Consider the following 15,792-nt stretch of genomic DNA (forward strand, 5'->3'; position numbering starts at 1 on the left):
TCTGATGCGGCAAGGATCACTTCTGATGGGCACACTTTTAGGCAGTGACCTGGGTGTCGGAGATGCTTCCAGGGGTCTTCCCCATGCTGTTCCCATGTCTTTTCAGCACTGTATGCATGTGTCACACAGCACATGGCCAGATAAGGCTGTAGAATGTTAAAATGCCATTTCCCGGTGAATGCATTTGTCACAGTTGAAAGCAATACAAAAGTGCAAAAACGCATAAAAAATGCTACTTGTGAACATAGCCCAAGGTGTGGAGGAGTATTTTTGTTTTTAGTTATTTATTTTACCTTATACACAAGTCTTTACACTGGAAAGGATGTTCCTTAACATATTTCACAGGAAAACAGTTTCAGTTTCGTTTTTGAACGTTTTATTGTGAGTCCGTAAAAGTGGCTTAATACCTCTGACCACGTTGTTGACAGCTGTGACCTGGGGGTCAGAAATGCTTCCTGGGGTGATCCCCATGCTGTTCCCATGTCATTTGAGCACTGTCACTATCGTTTTTGGCACTTTTTAGGCTTTCTACAGACTGCCGTGGGTGCCACCGCAAAAATGCTCGGGTCTCCCATAGACTAACATTGGGCTAGTTGCTCGGGTCGAGCACCCAAGTATCACGGTGAGCTCGGCCCGAGCTTCGAGCACCCGAGCATTTTAGTGCTCGATCAACACTAATAGCTAACAAGAGAGGACGGTATGTAATAAAGTACATGGCGCAATAAATAACAAAAATAACGAGAATCCAATATGTAAGAGAAGGTGCTGTACATAACAAGAGAGGACACTGTGTAATAAGGGACAGCCATAAACATAATGAGAGGAGACTATATATATATATATATATATATATATATATATATATATATTTTTTTATAGCTTGGTTGCCATAAAAGGAGGTGGGCCCTAACACATTTCTTGCACAGGGGCTTCAAGATGTCTATGTCTGCCCCTGAGTTAAAGTTAAAAGTATAACTTGAAAGGAGGACTTACTTAGGAAATTGTTTTTTTTATTTTTCCTTTGTAGATTGCTTTTTAGATTGTCCTTAAGCCTATACATCACATGTCAAACGTTGGCCCGTGGGCCAAATTTGGCCCTCAGGGTGATTATATTTGGAAGCGATGCCATATGGAGGACTATATGGGGCCATTATTCTGTATGGACGACTATATGGGGCCATTATTCTCTATGGAGGACTATGTGGGGCCATTATTCTGAAAGGAGGACTATGTGGGGCCATTATTCTGAAAGGAGGACTATAGGGGGCCATTATTCTGTATGGAGGACTATATGGGGCCATTATTGTCATGCAAGGTGTGGGAAAGACTTAGTGCAACACAAAAGAAAGAGGGAAAGGGAGCCCAGACTCTAGGGAAAGGGGGGACCTTTGGAACACGTTGTGGACCTTAAGGGACTGAGGAAATTCAAGACGAAACGCTGCTGGGTTAATGACGGCGGTTATTTTATAGGGACCAATAAACCTAGGTCCCAGCTTCCAAGAAGGAACTTTCAATCTTATATTCCCGGTCGACAACCACACAAAGTCATTCACATTCAGGTTCGGACCTGGCAAGTGTTTTCTGTCAGCAATACTTTTATACCTGCATCCGATGATCTTTAAATTACTCAGAATATCCTGTCATACCGGGGAGAGCGACGAAGCAACCCGTTCCTCCTCAGGAACTCCCGAAGCTCCTCCTCCACTAAAGGTACCAAACTGTGGGTGATAACAGTATGCACCAAAGAACGGTGACCTGCCAGTGGATTCTTGATAATGATTATTAACGGCAAATTCTGCCAGCGGTAAGAAGGATGCCCAATCCTTCTGATTTAGGTAGGTCTCCAAATTCTGATTGACATGCTCGGTATGTCCATTTGACTGAGGGTGGAAGGCAGAGGAAAAGGACAGCTGCACCCCCAGTCGAGAACAGAATGAGCGCTAGTCGATCTCCACTGACCACTAAAGACAACAAGGGGGAACAAACAAGGGAAGATAGCTTAGCTTTTAGTCAACTTCAGCGAGATGAACACCCGTCCTCATAGCTCCAGAGAGACTGAAGTAATGCACTAGCTCCAAGCCTTCACAATGGTACAGTACAGACCAAAAGTTTGGACACACCTTCTCATTTTAAGATTTTTCTGTATTTTCATGACTATGAAAATTGTACATTTACACTGAAGGCATCAAAACTATGAATTAACACATGTGGAATTATATACTTAACAAAAAAGTGTGAAACAACTGAAAATATGTCTTATATTCTAGGTTCTTCAATGTAGCCACCTTTTGCTTTGATGACTGCTTTGCACACTGTTGGCATTCTCTTGATGAGCTTCAAGAGGTAGTCACCGGAAATGGTCTTCCAACAATCTTGAAGGAGTTCCCAGAGATGCTTAGCACTTGTTGGCCCTTTTGCCTTCACTCTGCGGTCCAGCTCACCCCAAACCATCTCGATTGGGTTCAGGTCTGGTGACTGTGGAGGTCAGGTCATCTGGCGTAGCACCCCATCACTCCCCTTCTTGGTCAAATAGCCCTTACACAGCCTGGAGGTGTGTTTGGGGTCATTGTCCTGTTGAAAAATAAATGATGGTCCAACTAAACGCAAACCGGATGGAATAGCATGCCGCTGCAAGATGCTGTGGTAGCCATGCTGGTTCAGTATGCCTTCAATTTTGAATAAATCCCCAACAGTGTCACCAGCAAAGCACCCCTACACCACCACACCTCCTCCTCCATGCTTCACGGTGGGAACCAGGCATGTAGAGTCCATCCGTTCACCTTTTCTGTGTGCACAAAGACACGGTGGTTGGAACCAAAGATCTCAAATTTGGACTCATCAGACCAAAGCATAGATTTCCACTGGTCTAATGTCCATTCCTTGTGTTCTTTAGCCCAAACAAGTCTCTTCTGCTTGTTGCCTGTCCTTAGCAGTGGTTTCCTAGCAGCTATTTTACCATGAAGGCCTGCTGCACAAAGTCTTCTCTTAACAGTTGTTGAAGAGTGTAACGGGGCCGGGTGGTGGAACCTCTGTGCCTTGGAACAAAGAGGGACCCCGAGGGACAGGTGTTATTCTGGGGACGACCTTGTAATAGAGCAGGTGGCTACCACGGGTCAGGTAGCTGGGACTGACCGGAGTAGCGGGTGGACACAACAGGTAGGTAGCAGTCTCTGGGTGAGTAGGCGGGTGCTCACGGGAAGTGACGGAAGAGCAGGTAAGAGTCTCTTGGCTGGCAGGCAGATGGTCACGGGAAGTGACGGCAGAACGGGTGAGAGTCTCTTGGCAGGCAGGCAGGTGGTCACGGGAAGTGACGGCAGAACGGGTGAGAGTCTCTTGGCAGGCAGGCAGGTGGTCCCGGGAAGTGACAGCAGGGCAGGTAAGAGTCTCTTGGCTGGCAGGCAGGTGGTCACGGCAAGTGACGGCGGAGCCTCCAGGTAGGTTAGCAGGCGGGTAGCAGGTAAGCGCTCCCAGGTGAGCGGGCTAGCAGGTACGGCAGGTAGCAGGCAGGTAACTGGCAGGTGCTTCCTGGTCCGCAGGTAGACTTGCCCATAGACAGACTGGCGGATGCAGGAGACAGACTGTTGGGCTGAAGAGAAGACAAGCAGGCAGACAGGACCGGTAGTCAGGCTGGCAACGGGACCTGAGGGCTGAAGCAGAGGTGAGTATGCTTTGCAACAACTTTGCTCAGGCACCTCCATTTTGGAGGAGGTGCCTTATATATGGGAAGTCCTCCGGCCATTGGCCGGGGACTCCTTAGGACGGCGCACGCGGTCCCTATAAGAGAGGGGGAGCGCGCGTGCGCGCCCTAAGTACAGTGCTCGGGAGGGAGAACGCGCCGGCAGCAGCGAGGGAAGGAGCGCTGGAGGACGCCGTGTGCTGAACAGGAAGGTGAGAGGGACGGCATCTCTGCCTAGCAGGAGGCAGAGACACCGATGCTACAAAGAGATGTGTCTGCTGCTAGAACTCTGTGTGGCATTGACCTGGTCTCTAATCTGAGCTGCAGTTAACCTGCGATTTCTGAGGCTGGTGACTCGGATAAACTTATCCTCAGAAGCAGAGGTGACTCTTGGTATTCCTTTCCTGGGGCGGTCCTCATGTGAGCCAGTTTCTTTGTAGCACTTGATGGTTTTTGCAACTGCACTTGGGGACACTTTCAAAGTTTGCCCAATTTTTCGGACTGACTGACCTTCATTTCTTAAAGTAATGATGGCCACACATTTTTCTTTACTTAGCTGCTTTTTTCTTGCCATAATACAAATACTAACAGTCTATTCAGTAGGACTATCAGCTGTGTATCCACCAGACTTCTGCACAACACAACTGATGGTCCCAACCCCATTTATAAGGCAAGAAATCCCACTTATTAAACCTGACAGGGCACACTTGTGAAGTGAAAACCATTTCTGGTGACTACCTCTTGAAGCTCATCAAGAGAATGCCAAGAGTGTGCAAAGCAGTCATCAAAGAAAAAGGTGCCTGCTTTGCAGAACCTAGAATATAAGACCTATTTTTAGTTGTTTCACACTTTTTTGCTAAGTATATAATTCCACATGTGTAAATTCATAGTTTTGATGCCTTCAGTGTGAATGTACAATTTTCATAGTCATGAAAATACAGAAAAATCTTAAAATGAGGTGTGTCCAAACTTTTGGTCTGTACTGTAAATGTGAGCCGGCATCTCCCTCTAGCAGACAGCAGGTATTTATACACCCAGGCCAGGGTGTTAATTAGCAAGAGGAAGGTAGCCGCTGCGTCCTAGAGAGACAGCCTCTAAGAAGGTGTCTACAATGCCAAACATAGAGATCTCCTGCAACCAACTGCCGGGAGACTGTCTGTCACTTCTGACACACCCGTGACAATTATTCTGTATGGAGGACGATATGGGGCCATTATTCTGTAAGGAGGACTATGTGGGACCATTATTCTGAAAGGAGGAATATGTGGGGCCCATTATACTGTGTGGAAGGCAGTATGGGGATCACAGTTGGGTCATCATACTGTTTTGGGGTCACCATACTTTATTAGGGGAGTTGAGGGAGGCTACAGTAGGGTCATCATACCACACATGTGGAGGAATTAACTGTAGGGGTATCATACTGTGTTTGGTGGGCACTTTTGTTGGCACCATACTCTATGCTGGCAATGAAAGGTAATCTAGGGGCTTCAATAGGAGGAGAATTACTCTGTAAGGGCCGCAAAGTTGTGAGATATGCTCTTATGTGACCCCACCGAATATTAAGGTGTTTTTTTTTTTATAAATATCAAGGTTGGCCCAAGTTTTTAATTTTGGCCCTATGTGTATTTGAGTTTGACATCCCTGGCCTATATCATTCTTTGTGTATCATATGTATCTGTATCTCTCTCTCAAATGGGAGCTAGGAAAGACTTTCATCAATCCAAGTCACCCTCTATCTTACCCTATAGTGAAATAAATGGAGTATGCAGTACAAATTTTATACACTATGAGATAAATCTCTTAGACCCAATAAGAACGGTGTACTTACATGAAAATTCATGCCAAATCGGCTATCTAATAGTTTTTGATAGGCCAGCAGGAGAATAATTAAGCCCATAAATCCAAGTTTCATGAGCTAAACTGAATTTCTGCCCACTTTGCCTGACTGACAGCTCCGCAGAGTCCCTTCTCCTCCCCGCTGCTAAAATCTCACAATGCTCAGTACAAGCTGCAGCTTGTTGTATAGGCTAGGCTGGCGGAGGTTAAGTTTAGATCATGAATACTGTTTAATTTATGAATATTCGTGAACATATATTCCCTCTAAAACTATAGATTTTATTTAGTTGATTAAAAAACACACTAAAAAAATCCCCTGTATTAAAATATTTTGTTGTCTTATTAGAAGACAATAGAGCTCCCAAAGTGATATGATGGCCTTGACAAGCCTTGATATGCCACTGAGTCCTGCCTAGCGTGGAGGATGGCACCCTAAAATTGCGTATTTGGCGCCCCCACTCAACGACGGCTGTCCCTGTCTCTCCCTGTTAATCCCTATCAGGTGAACTAAACAAGGTATAAAAGTGACTGCCTAGTCTAATACAAAGCTGCTCCTATTTCTAATCAAAGTATACAGGAGATATTGATAGACATTTTAACAAAAAGAAAATTTATAGACTTATCTTGTATCATATTAGCGCCTCAACGCGTTTACCCAACTGTGTCTGGTTCATCAGGAGGCAGATGTAGGTATTATAAATTCATAAAAAAATGGAGCTCCATGATGAAAGCTCCTGCAGGATGGCTGGCTCTAAGAGCTATGTCAGAGACCAGGTTTAAATATCCCCCTTGTTAATAGATAGAACATTCCCCCACGCCCCTCAGAGACAGCTTATCCATGTATCTGTAGCGCCCATGCGGGTTCAGTCGCCACAGAGGTACTGCATCTCACCCAGAGGTGTGGTGCCCCACTCTCAGGTAAGGAAGGAGTACTACCCGGGACCCACACATCCGCATCCAACACATTCCACTTCAGTAGGGAAGGGCGAGATTGCTCCTAAGGGAGAGCACATTCCCTGGTCCCTAGCTGGAGGGAGGAACCATGTAGTGGGTGTGGGTAGAGGATGCAGTACAGGGGAGCACTTCAGTAGGAGTATAAAAAGGGGAGCCATCTTGGGAGTGGTCAGAACAGTCTGAGGAAAAGGAGTGGGAGCAGGAGCTCTGCTCAGAGGAGCGGGCCTAGAGTGAGGGTCCCAGGAGGACTGGCTGAAGAGGAAGGGAGCAGAGGAATGCTCCAGAAGTGAGGGGATCCCAGGGGCACAGGAAGTACAGGAAGCCACCCGAGCGCCCGAATCTGCAGGAACGTGGAGGGATTAGACCACAAAGGGGACTGGTCCCCAACTAGTGGAGAATTACAAGGTTCAGCTAGAAACATGAGGCTTCTGTACTTTCAGGGTGCAACTGCTCACAACCGCAACTACATCGCTAAAAAGGTAGCCACATAGGATTCAGGGGACTGCAGGTTGCCCGCCAAAATCCGAGGTTACTGGCTTGGGATACTGGTTGCGAGGAGCAAGGCAGGAGGGTGAGAGCCAGCGCAGGAAGACGACCGAAGAAGGCACACAGCATGGGGTCCCGTTAAGTGCTCTTGAATTACCTGAGGGATTGCTGAACCCCTCCCTAAGTGAACACAGAACGGCACGGGAGGTTACCCTGGCGCTGGGAACTTGTAGTCTGATCACTGTGAGTAAATCTTGAAGACTGCACCCCCCACTGTGTCCTAGAATTATTGTCTGCGCCATTACCTGCAATACACTGCAGAGCAACATCTATCAAATCATCATCTATACTGCCCTGGAGCTTAGCTCTACCTGTGGAGAGCTGAACCAACTCTGCTGCGTCACCATCAGCTCCAGAGGATCTGCACCGCAGCGGCGGCCCCATATAGCTGCATACCACATGTGGCGTCACGAACATTAAACTATAAAAACTATAATCCCCCTTTATTGACCACCCTGGGTCATGGACCGGGTCACTGCCACTGTGACATCCCCTGCACCGACCGGCCCGGCACCGAGTACCCCACGGCCCAGGGGGCGCGTCATATTAATGGGCTCCCCTGTCTCCAGGAGATGAAGTGCGCATGTCCTGTGTGTAAGCACAAAAGGCTTACCTCTCCCTGCGTAGAAGCCGGTGTGCCATGTCGGAAGTGATGAATGCGCTCCACGCTGGAGCGCAGGAAGGCTACCGCCCTCCCATGATGTGTGAGCTCCAGCGCGAGGCGCATTCCAGTGAGGGTGTGCAAGTGATAAAGAGCATAGGAAGCCGGAGGAGGGGATCCCTCCGCCGGTTTGATAATATGTGCGCTCCAGCCCGGAGCGTAGCGGTGCGCCCGAGGGTAGCACAGCCGCACTTAGAGGCAACAGCGTATATGTATACCATGTGTTCCACAGTGGAGCACAGACAGATAGAGAGAGGATATAAACAGTCTCCCAAAATGGACAATTAAACAGAAATATTCATGTAATGGAATACGTAATCCAATATGATACTCGATTTTATGCAAAAAAAATCTATTTGCTCTCATCTAGTGCAGCTATGGATCTATTGACTTGTAGTTATTCTTTAAGTCCGTGTTCACATGATGGGGCGGCAAAGATACTGTACATATTATCATAAATTATGTCGTACTGCGTTCCTTATTATAAAAGGAAGTCCCGGGGAATACATTTATGGAAAGGAGGGGGGGGGTGAAGACGGGGGGAAAAAAAGGGGGGAGAAAGTTATTCCTATTAGCTAAAATATACATAACGCTAATATAGGCTTTTTTTTTTATACATATGCAAGGAATACCTAGAGGATAAGTGCCTTTTGGCACAGTGATCCACCCCCGGCATTTTATGCATAGAATGTCATAATAGAGCAACCACATATAAGGTGGAATAAAGGAGGATGGCAACACACAGGGTGATGCTAGCAAGAAAACTGTTAAGGACGGAGTACGGCCAATCAGGAAACATGAAAAAAGGGGGGGGGGGGAGAGGGGTGGAGAAAAAGAACAGGAGGGACCAAGAGGGGGGGGGTGTCACAAAAAACATGTATATGACATATGTTCATTGAGCCCCGAAGGGACTGCATCCTAAAGATCCACTCAGATTCTTTCCTTAGAATTGCTCTGTCTAAGTTACCCCCTCTCGTTTTAGGTCTAATCACTTCTATTATACAAAAGGATATCTCTCCTGGCCGACCTTTATGCATCTCATTCGTGTGTCAAGCCACCGGGGTATCACGTTTATTCCAAATGTCCCCCAAATGGTCCCCTACCCTCCTGCGAAATTCCCTTGTGGTTTTACCCACATAGTCTAAGGGGCAGGCACAGGTGGCCTTATAGACCACTCCTGATGTTTTAAAATTCGAGAAGTCTCTTATAGAAAATATTTTTCCGGTCGACGCACTCCCAAAGGTTTTACATGACTCCATCCAACCACAATAACAGCAGACCGCATGGTCTTCTATCAAGCCAAGTTGGTGTTTGTGGTGTCCTCTGATAAAAGCTATGCACCAAGAGGTCACCAATTGATCTACCCCTTCTGAAGGTTACGCTTGGAGAGGAGAGAATGAGTCCCTTCAGCTTTGGGTCTGCTAGTAATATGCCCCAGTGTTTTCTCAGAACTTGATACACTCTCTGGGACTGGCTATCAAAGGTGCCTATAATCCTTGACACCTCCATCCGCTGTTCCCTACTCTTGTTGGTCAAGAGGGAACGCCTGTCACTGCTGCTTGCATTGGTGTATGCCTCATCCAATACCTGCTGGGGATATCCACGATCCTTGAACCTCTGATAGAGGTTATCAGTCTGTTCCTTGAAGGCATTAAATTTAGTACAGTTCCTTCTAAGGCGAGGGAACTGCCTCTTAGGGATGACTTTTTTGAGCGTGGTAGGGTGGTGGCTATCCCATTTGAGAAGACTGTTTGTGGCTGTCGGCTTCCTATAAGTGCTGGTGCTAATGGAACCGTCTCTTCCTTTCTTGATCATCAGATCTAAAAATGCAATGTTATGTTGCTGACACTCAAATGTGAATCTAAGACCAAGGGAGTTTTTGTTAATTGTTTCCACAAACATACCAAATTGGGCCTCTGAGCCAGACCAAAAATCCAAGATGTCATCAATATATCTGGCCCAGAGGCTCACAGACGGGTGCCACCACTTTTCCTCCTCCCCAAACATGTTAGTTTCCTCCCACCAGCCCAGGAGCAGATTGGCGTACGTGGGGGCACAAGGGCTCCCCATCGCTGTGCCCCTGAGCTGGCGGAAGTACTTGCCATCAAAAAGAAAGTAGTTGTGGGTTAAAACAAATGATAGTAAGTCCAATACAAATTCGTTGTGGTTGGAACATTCAACCGCTCTTGTTTTTAGAAAATGTTCTACTGCTCCTAGCCCCGCGTCATGTGGGATACTACTATAGAGTGCCACAAGATCTATGGAGGCCAATATAGTACCTTCCTCTATAGAGATCCCATCAAGTTGCAATAGCAAGTGCAGTGTGTCCCAGGTATACGATGGTAGTGCAGAGACGAAGGGGCGCAAAACCCGATCAATATATAAACCAACATTCTGAGACAGGGAGTCAATGCCAGCGACAATTGGGCGACCCTTAAGGGGGGGTTAATTTATGAATACACTCGTTCGCTCCTTTTTAATACAAACATTATACAGCCATGCTAACATGGATTTTCAAAGTAGGAATATCAGCCCCATCTGGTCTAAGAGATCCATTTAATGATGTATACAGTTTGTACAAATGAAATGATAGATCTCACATGGTTAACATGGATAGTTTTCACATGAATCACTGGATGTATGTCTTTATAAATGTTAAGCATTACTTTACTTGTACTCAAAAGTATCAGGACGAACGATCTCCACAGTGTGTGATGGACCGTGCAGATTTACAACAAAGACCTTCACTTGAGGAATGGGTTGTCCAGCCTGCAAGGATTGAAAACAATATCTGGTGAGTGTATAAAAGTCTAATACATTTATAAAACATAATTTGTAAGTGTAACAGTGCAGAGATACATACAAAGCATACAACAAATTACTGTAGAATCCCTACTGCTATAAACACCAGGATACAGAGAGGAAGATCAATATATAGTAACTCAATATCAATCTTTATAGAAGTTAAAAGACCATGCTAATTAATATTTGGCTATGTGCCCCGAAGGGTGTCTTGCCTAGATTAGAATACCGAAGAGCAGTTGGAGTTGTCTAGTATTTGATTATTGCTTTACATTAGTCATCTGAGAGGAGGCATAAATCAAAGTAGGATTCATTTCTAAAAATCAGTGCAGGCATGAGCGTCAGGGTTGCTAACTTGATTTTTTTGTGACAGCTTATAAAAAAAAAGCTCACGCAAAGCCAAAATTTTTTATGAACACACTGGAAAGCTATAAGAAATCATTCAGATTTTACGTGTTATATTTCTACAGCCCAATATTATGATATAAAGAGACATTAGCTTCATTCACTGTCACATATAAAATGATAATTACCGTCATAATTATGTACACAAATATCTCCAACATTAAAAAAATCATGCACACATTTTTTTTAAAGACAGGGGAAAAAGTGATCTATTTTTACAGACAATCCAGAAATTTTGGAACTGTTGGCAACCCTGATGGGCATCTTATCTGATTGGTATGTAAAGGTTTTATCTGTGGGGCTGACAAAACACAACAGTGCAGTGCATTATTTATAAGTGGCGGGAGCGGGTAGTTATGTAACCACAAGTATGTGATTTGCATACTGCGGGCCACATTCCGACTAGACGTGTCCGGCCTCACTCAATTCACACATGTCTAGTCGGCAAGTGACCGCATGTATGCAGATTGCACATAGAGGGACTGCTGACTTGTACCTCAAGGTTGGACAACCCCTTTAACGACTTTGTACCACCCAATAACTTAATACATTAGGCGGATTCGCATATACACTGCTCAAAAAAATAAAGGGAACACTCAAATAACATCCTAGATCTGAATGAATGAAATATTCTCATTGAATACTTTGTTCTGTATAAAGTTGAATGTGCTGACAACAAAATCACACAAAAATCATCAATGGAAATCAAATTTATTAACCAATGGAGGCGTAGATTTGGAGTCACCCCCAAAATTGAAATGGAAAAACACACTACAGGCTGATCCAACTTTGACGTAATGTCCTTAAAACAAGTCAAAATGAGGCTCAGTATTGTGCGTGGCCTCCACGTGCCTGTATGACCTCCCTACAATGCCTGGGCATGCTCCTGATGAGGTTGCGGATGGTCTCCTGTGGGATCTCCTCCCAGACCTGGACTAAAGCATCTGCCAACTCCTGGACAATCTGTGGCGCAGCGTGACGTTGGTGGATGGAGCAAGACATGATGTCCCAGATGTGCTCAATCGGATTCAGGTCTGGCGAACGGGCGGGCCAGTCCATAGCTTCAATGCCTTCATCTTGCAGGAACTGCTGACACACTCCAGCCACATGAGGTCTGGCATTGTCCTGCATTAGGAGGAACCCAGGGCCAACCACACCAGCATAGGGTCTCACAAGGGGTCTGAGGATCTCATCTCGGTACCTAATGGCAGTCAGGCTACCTCTGGCGAGCACATGGAGGGCTATGCGGCCCTCCAAAGAAATGCCACCCCACACCATTACTGACCCACTGCCAAACTGGTCATGCTGAAGGATGTTGCAGGCAGCAGATGGCCCTCCACGGCGTCTCCAGACTCTGTCACGTCAGTCACATGTGCTCAGTGTAAGCCTGCTTTCATCTGTGAAGAGCACAGGGCGCCAGTGGCGACTTTGCCAATCCTGGTGTTCTGTGGCAAATGCCAAGCGTCCTGCACGGTATTGGGCAGTGAGCACAACCCCCATCTGTGGACGTCGGACCCTCATACCACCCTCATGGAGTCGGTTTCTAACCATTTGTGCAGACACATGCACATTTGTGGCCAGCTGGAGGTCATTTTGCAGGGCTCTGGCAGTGCTCCTCCTGTTTCTCCTTGCACAAAGGCGGAGGTAGCGGTCCTGCTTCTGGGTTGCTGCTCTCCTACGGCCCCCTCCACGTTTCCTGGTGTATTGGCCTGTCTCCTGGTAGCGCTTCCAGCCTATGGAAACTACGCTGACAGACACAGCAAACCTTCTTGCCACAGCTCGCATTGATGTGCCATCCTGGATGAGCTGCACTACCTGAGCAACTTCTGTGGGTTATAGCGTCCGTTTCATGCTTTCATGCTACTACGAGTGTGAAAGCACAACCAACATTCCAAAGTGACCAAAACATCGGCCAGAAAGCATTGGTACTGAGATGTGGTCTGTGGTCCCCACCTGCCGAACCACTCCTTTATTGAGGGTGTCTTGATAATTGCCAATAATTTCCATCTATTGTCTATTCCATTTGCACAACAGCATGTGAAATTGATTGTCAATCAGTGTTGCTTCCTAAGTGGACAGCTTGATTTCACGGAAGTTTGATTTACTTGGAGTTATATTCTGTTGTTTAAGTGTTCCCTTTATTTTTTTGAGCAGTGTATAACATTTAGAATGTCATTGGAGAGTCAGCAGCTGAATGGAGATCATGCAAGAGCCCAACTCTCCATGGAGAAGGAAGATATGGTGTAATACCATCCCTGCCTTCCTGATTTCTGTATCGAGAATGCTGAACAAGATTAGGGAGCAGAAACATTGCTTCCTCCTCCTTCCATCCTAGTGATCACATGATTGCAAGGTGCAGGGAGGGTACAGGAGCTTCTTAGGAGGCTAAATTTGTCCTATAACTGGTACTAATATGACAGATGCAGTGACAGAGCAAATCAGCAGTGATAAATATGTGTTTAAATGTTGAAATCCCCCCCCCCCCTCCCCCGAGGTATTTTATGACTTTATGGCGAAGGAAGAAACACACTGTCTGAAATAAATGAAAAAGTAAATAAATTAAAAAAGCATGAAAAAATAAAGAAAAGAAAAAAAAGAAAGTTAGTCTGAAATGCTAATATAACTCTCTTCTGTTGAAAAAAACAAACCACGTGTCTGATACATAAAAATGATTGCTACGGAGAGGGGAGCACAATTTAATATTTATACCAGGATTAGACCAGAATGAGGGGCATATATACCAGGAAAGAGCCCAGGATAAGGGACGTATATACCAGAATGGGGATCATATATACCAAGATGGGCCCAAGATGGGGACATATATACCAGGAGGGGTGACATATATACCAGGAAGCAGCCCAGGATGGGGGAGATTATATATATATATATATATATATATATATATATATATATATATATATATATAAAGGATTTGGGACATACATAGCAGAAAGGGGGGAATACAGTTGAAACCAGAAGTTTATATACATAATATAAAAAGACACCTATGCATGTTATTGTTTTAGGTCAATTAGGATTGCCATAATTTTTAATATTTGCCAAATGCCAGAATAATAATGAGAGAGAGAGAATGTTTTAAGGCATTTTTATTACTTACTGCAAAGTCAAAAGTTTACATACACTAAGATTACTATGCCTTTAAATAATTCTGGACTGCCCATATGATGATATCATGTGTTTGGAAACTTCTGATAGGTTTTTTGGCAACATCTGAGTTAATTAGAGACACACCTGTGGATGTGTTTTAATGCACACCTGAAACACACTGCTTCTTTGTGTAGCATCATGGGAAAGTATAAAGAAATCAGTCAAGATATCAGGAAGAGAATTGTGGACTTGCACATGTCTGGCTGATCATTGGGTACAATTTCAAGATACCTGAAGGTGCCTCGTTCATCTGTACAAACAATTATATGCAAGTACAAACAAGATGCGAATGTCCAGCCATCATAACGCTCAGGAAGGAGACGGGTTCTGTGTCCCAGAGATGAGCGTGCTTTGGTCCGACACGTGCAAATAAACCCAAGGACAAAAGCAAAAGACCTTGTGAAGATGATGGCGGAAGCTGGTAAGATTGTGTCAATAACCACAGTGAAACGAGTACTGTATCAACATGGGCTGAAAGGTCACTCTGCCAGGAAGAAGCCATTGCTCCAAAAGAAACATAAAAAAGCCAGATTAATGTTTGTAAATGTACACAGGAACAAAGACCTTAATTTTTGGAGACATGTCCTGTGGTCTGATGAAACTAAAATTGAACTTTTTGGGCATAATGACCATCATTACGTTTGGAGGAAAAAGGGAGAAACTTGGAAGCCTAAAAACACCATCCCAACTGTGAAACACGGAGGTAGCAGCATCATGTTATGGGGTTGTTTTGCTGCATGAGGGACTGGTGCACTTTACAAAATAGATGGCATCATGAGAAAAGAAGATTATGTGGCAATACTGAAGCAACATCTCAAAACACCAGCCAGGAAGTTAAAGCTTGGGCGGAAATAGGTCTTCCAAATGGACAATGACCCAAAGACTACCCCTTGAAGCTCATCAAGAGAATGCCAAGAGTGTGCAAAGCAGTCATCAAAGCAAAAGGTGGCTACTTTGAAGAACCTAGAATATAAGACATATTTTCAGTTGTTTCACATTTTTTTGTTAAGTATATAATTCCACATGTGTTAATTCATAGTTTTGATGCCTTCAGTGTGAATGTACAATTTTCATAGTCAAGAAAATACAGAAAAATCTTTAAATGAGAAGGTGTGTCCAAACTTTTGGTCTGTACTGTATATATATATAAATATATATATATTTATTTATATGTATATCTATAATATAATCCTGGGAGCGAACCTCTGTCGAAAGCCTTTATAGCAAGTGCGATCGTAAGCACTGAACGCATACCGCGATCTCCGGCACAACAACTTGCCTATCTGGGATTGCCACGGGGAGGCCGGGAGATGAATCCGCCGTCGGAAACGGCGCATGCGTATAGCGCACTTTCGGCGCCATTTTATTGAAGACACACTTGCAGCGTGTCTTCAACAAAATGGCGCCGGAAAGCGCGGACTGCGCAGGCACTGATTCTGGCGCCACAATCCCGCAGCGGCACATGACAGAATGGGGGCGCAGGATGGCAGCAGCACATGACAGGATGAGGGCGCAGGATGGGGGCTGCACATGACAGGATGGGGGAGCAGGATGGGAGTATCACATGACAGGATGGGGGCGTAGGATGGGAGCACCACATGACAGGATGGGGGCGCAGGATGGGAGCAGCACATGACAGGATGGTGGCGCAGGATGGGAGCACCACATGACAGGATGGGGGCGCAGGATGGGAGCACCACATGACAGGATGGGGGCGCAGGATGGGAGCACCACATGACAGGAT

The 15,792-nt window shown here is 45.4% G+C and overlaps 1 protein-coding gene across 1 annotated transcript in view; it reads right to left on the bottom strand.

Moving 5' to 3' along the window:
• The window catches only part of LOC141202582 (inactive dipeptidyl peptidase 10-like), a 385,315-nt gene that overhangs the window by 117,160 nt on the left and 252,363 nt on the right, over positions 1-15,792 (bottom strand). The window contains exon 10 of the mRNA XM_073663754.1: positions 10,345-10,442. Coding sequence (XP_073519855.1) covers positions 10,345-10,442 — 98 coding nt within the window. The remainder of the gene's footprint in view (positions 1-10,344; positions 10,443-15,792) is intronic.

This window comes from Phyllobates terribilis, unplaced genomic scaffold (assembly GCF_046119375.1).
Source record: "Phyllobates terribilis strain yellow unplaced genomic scaffold, ASM4611937v1 Scaffold_2__4_contigs__length_985480577, whole genome shotgun sequence".
NCBI classification, from domain to species: Eukaryota; Metazoa; Chordata; class Amphibia; order Anura; family Dendrobatidae; genus Phyllobates; species Phyllobates terribilis.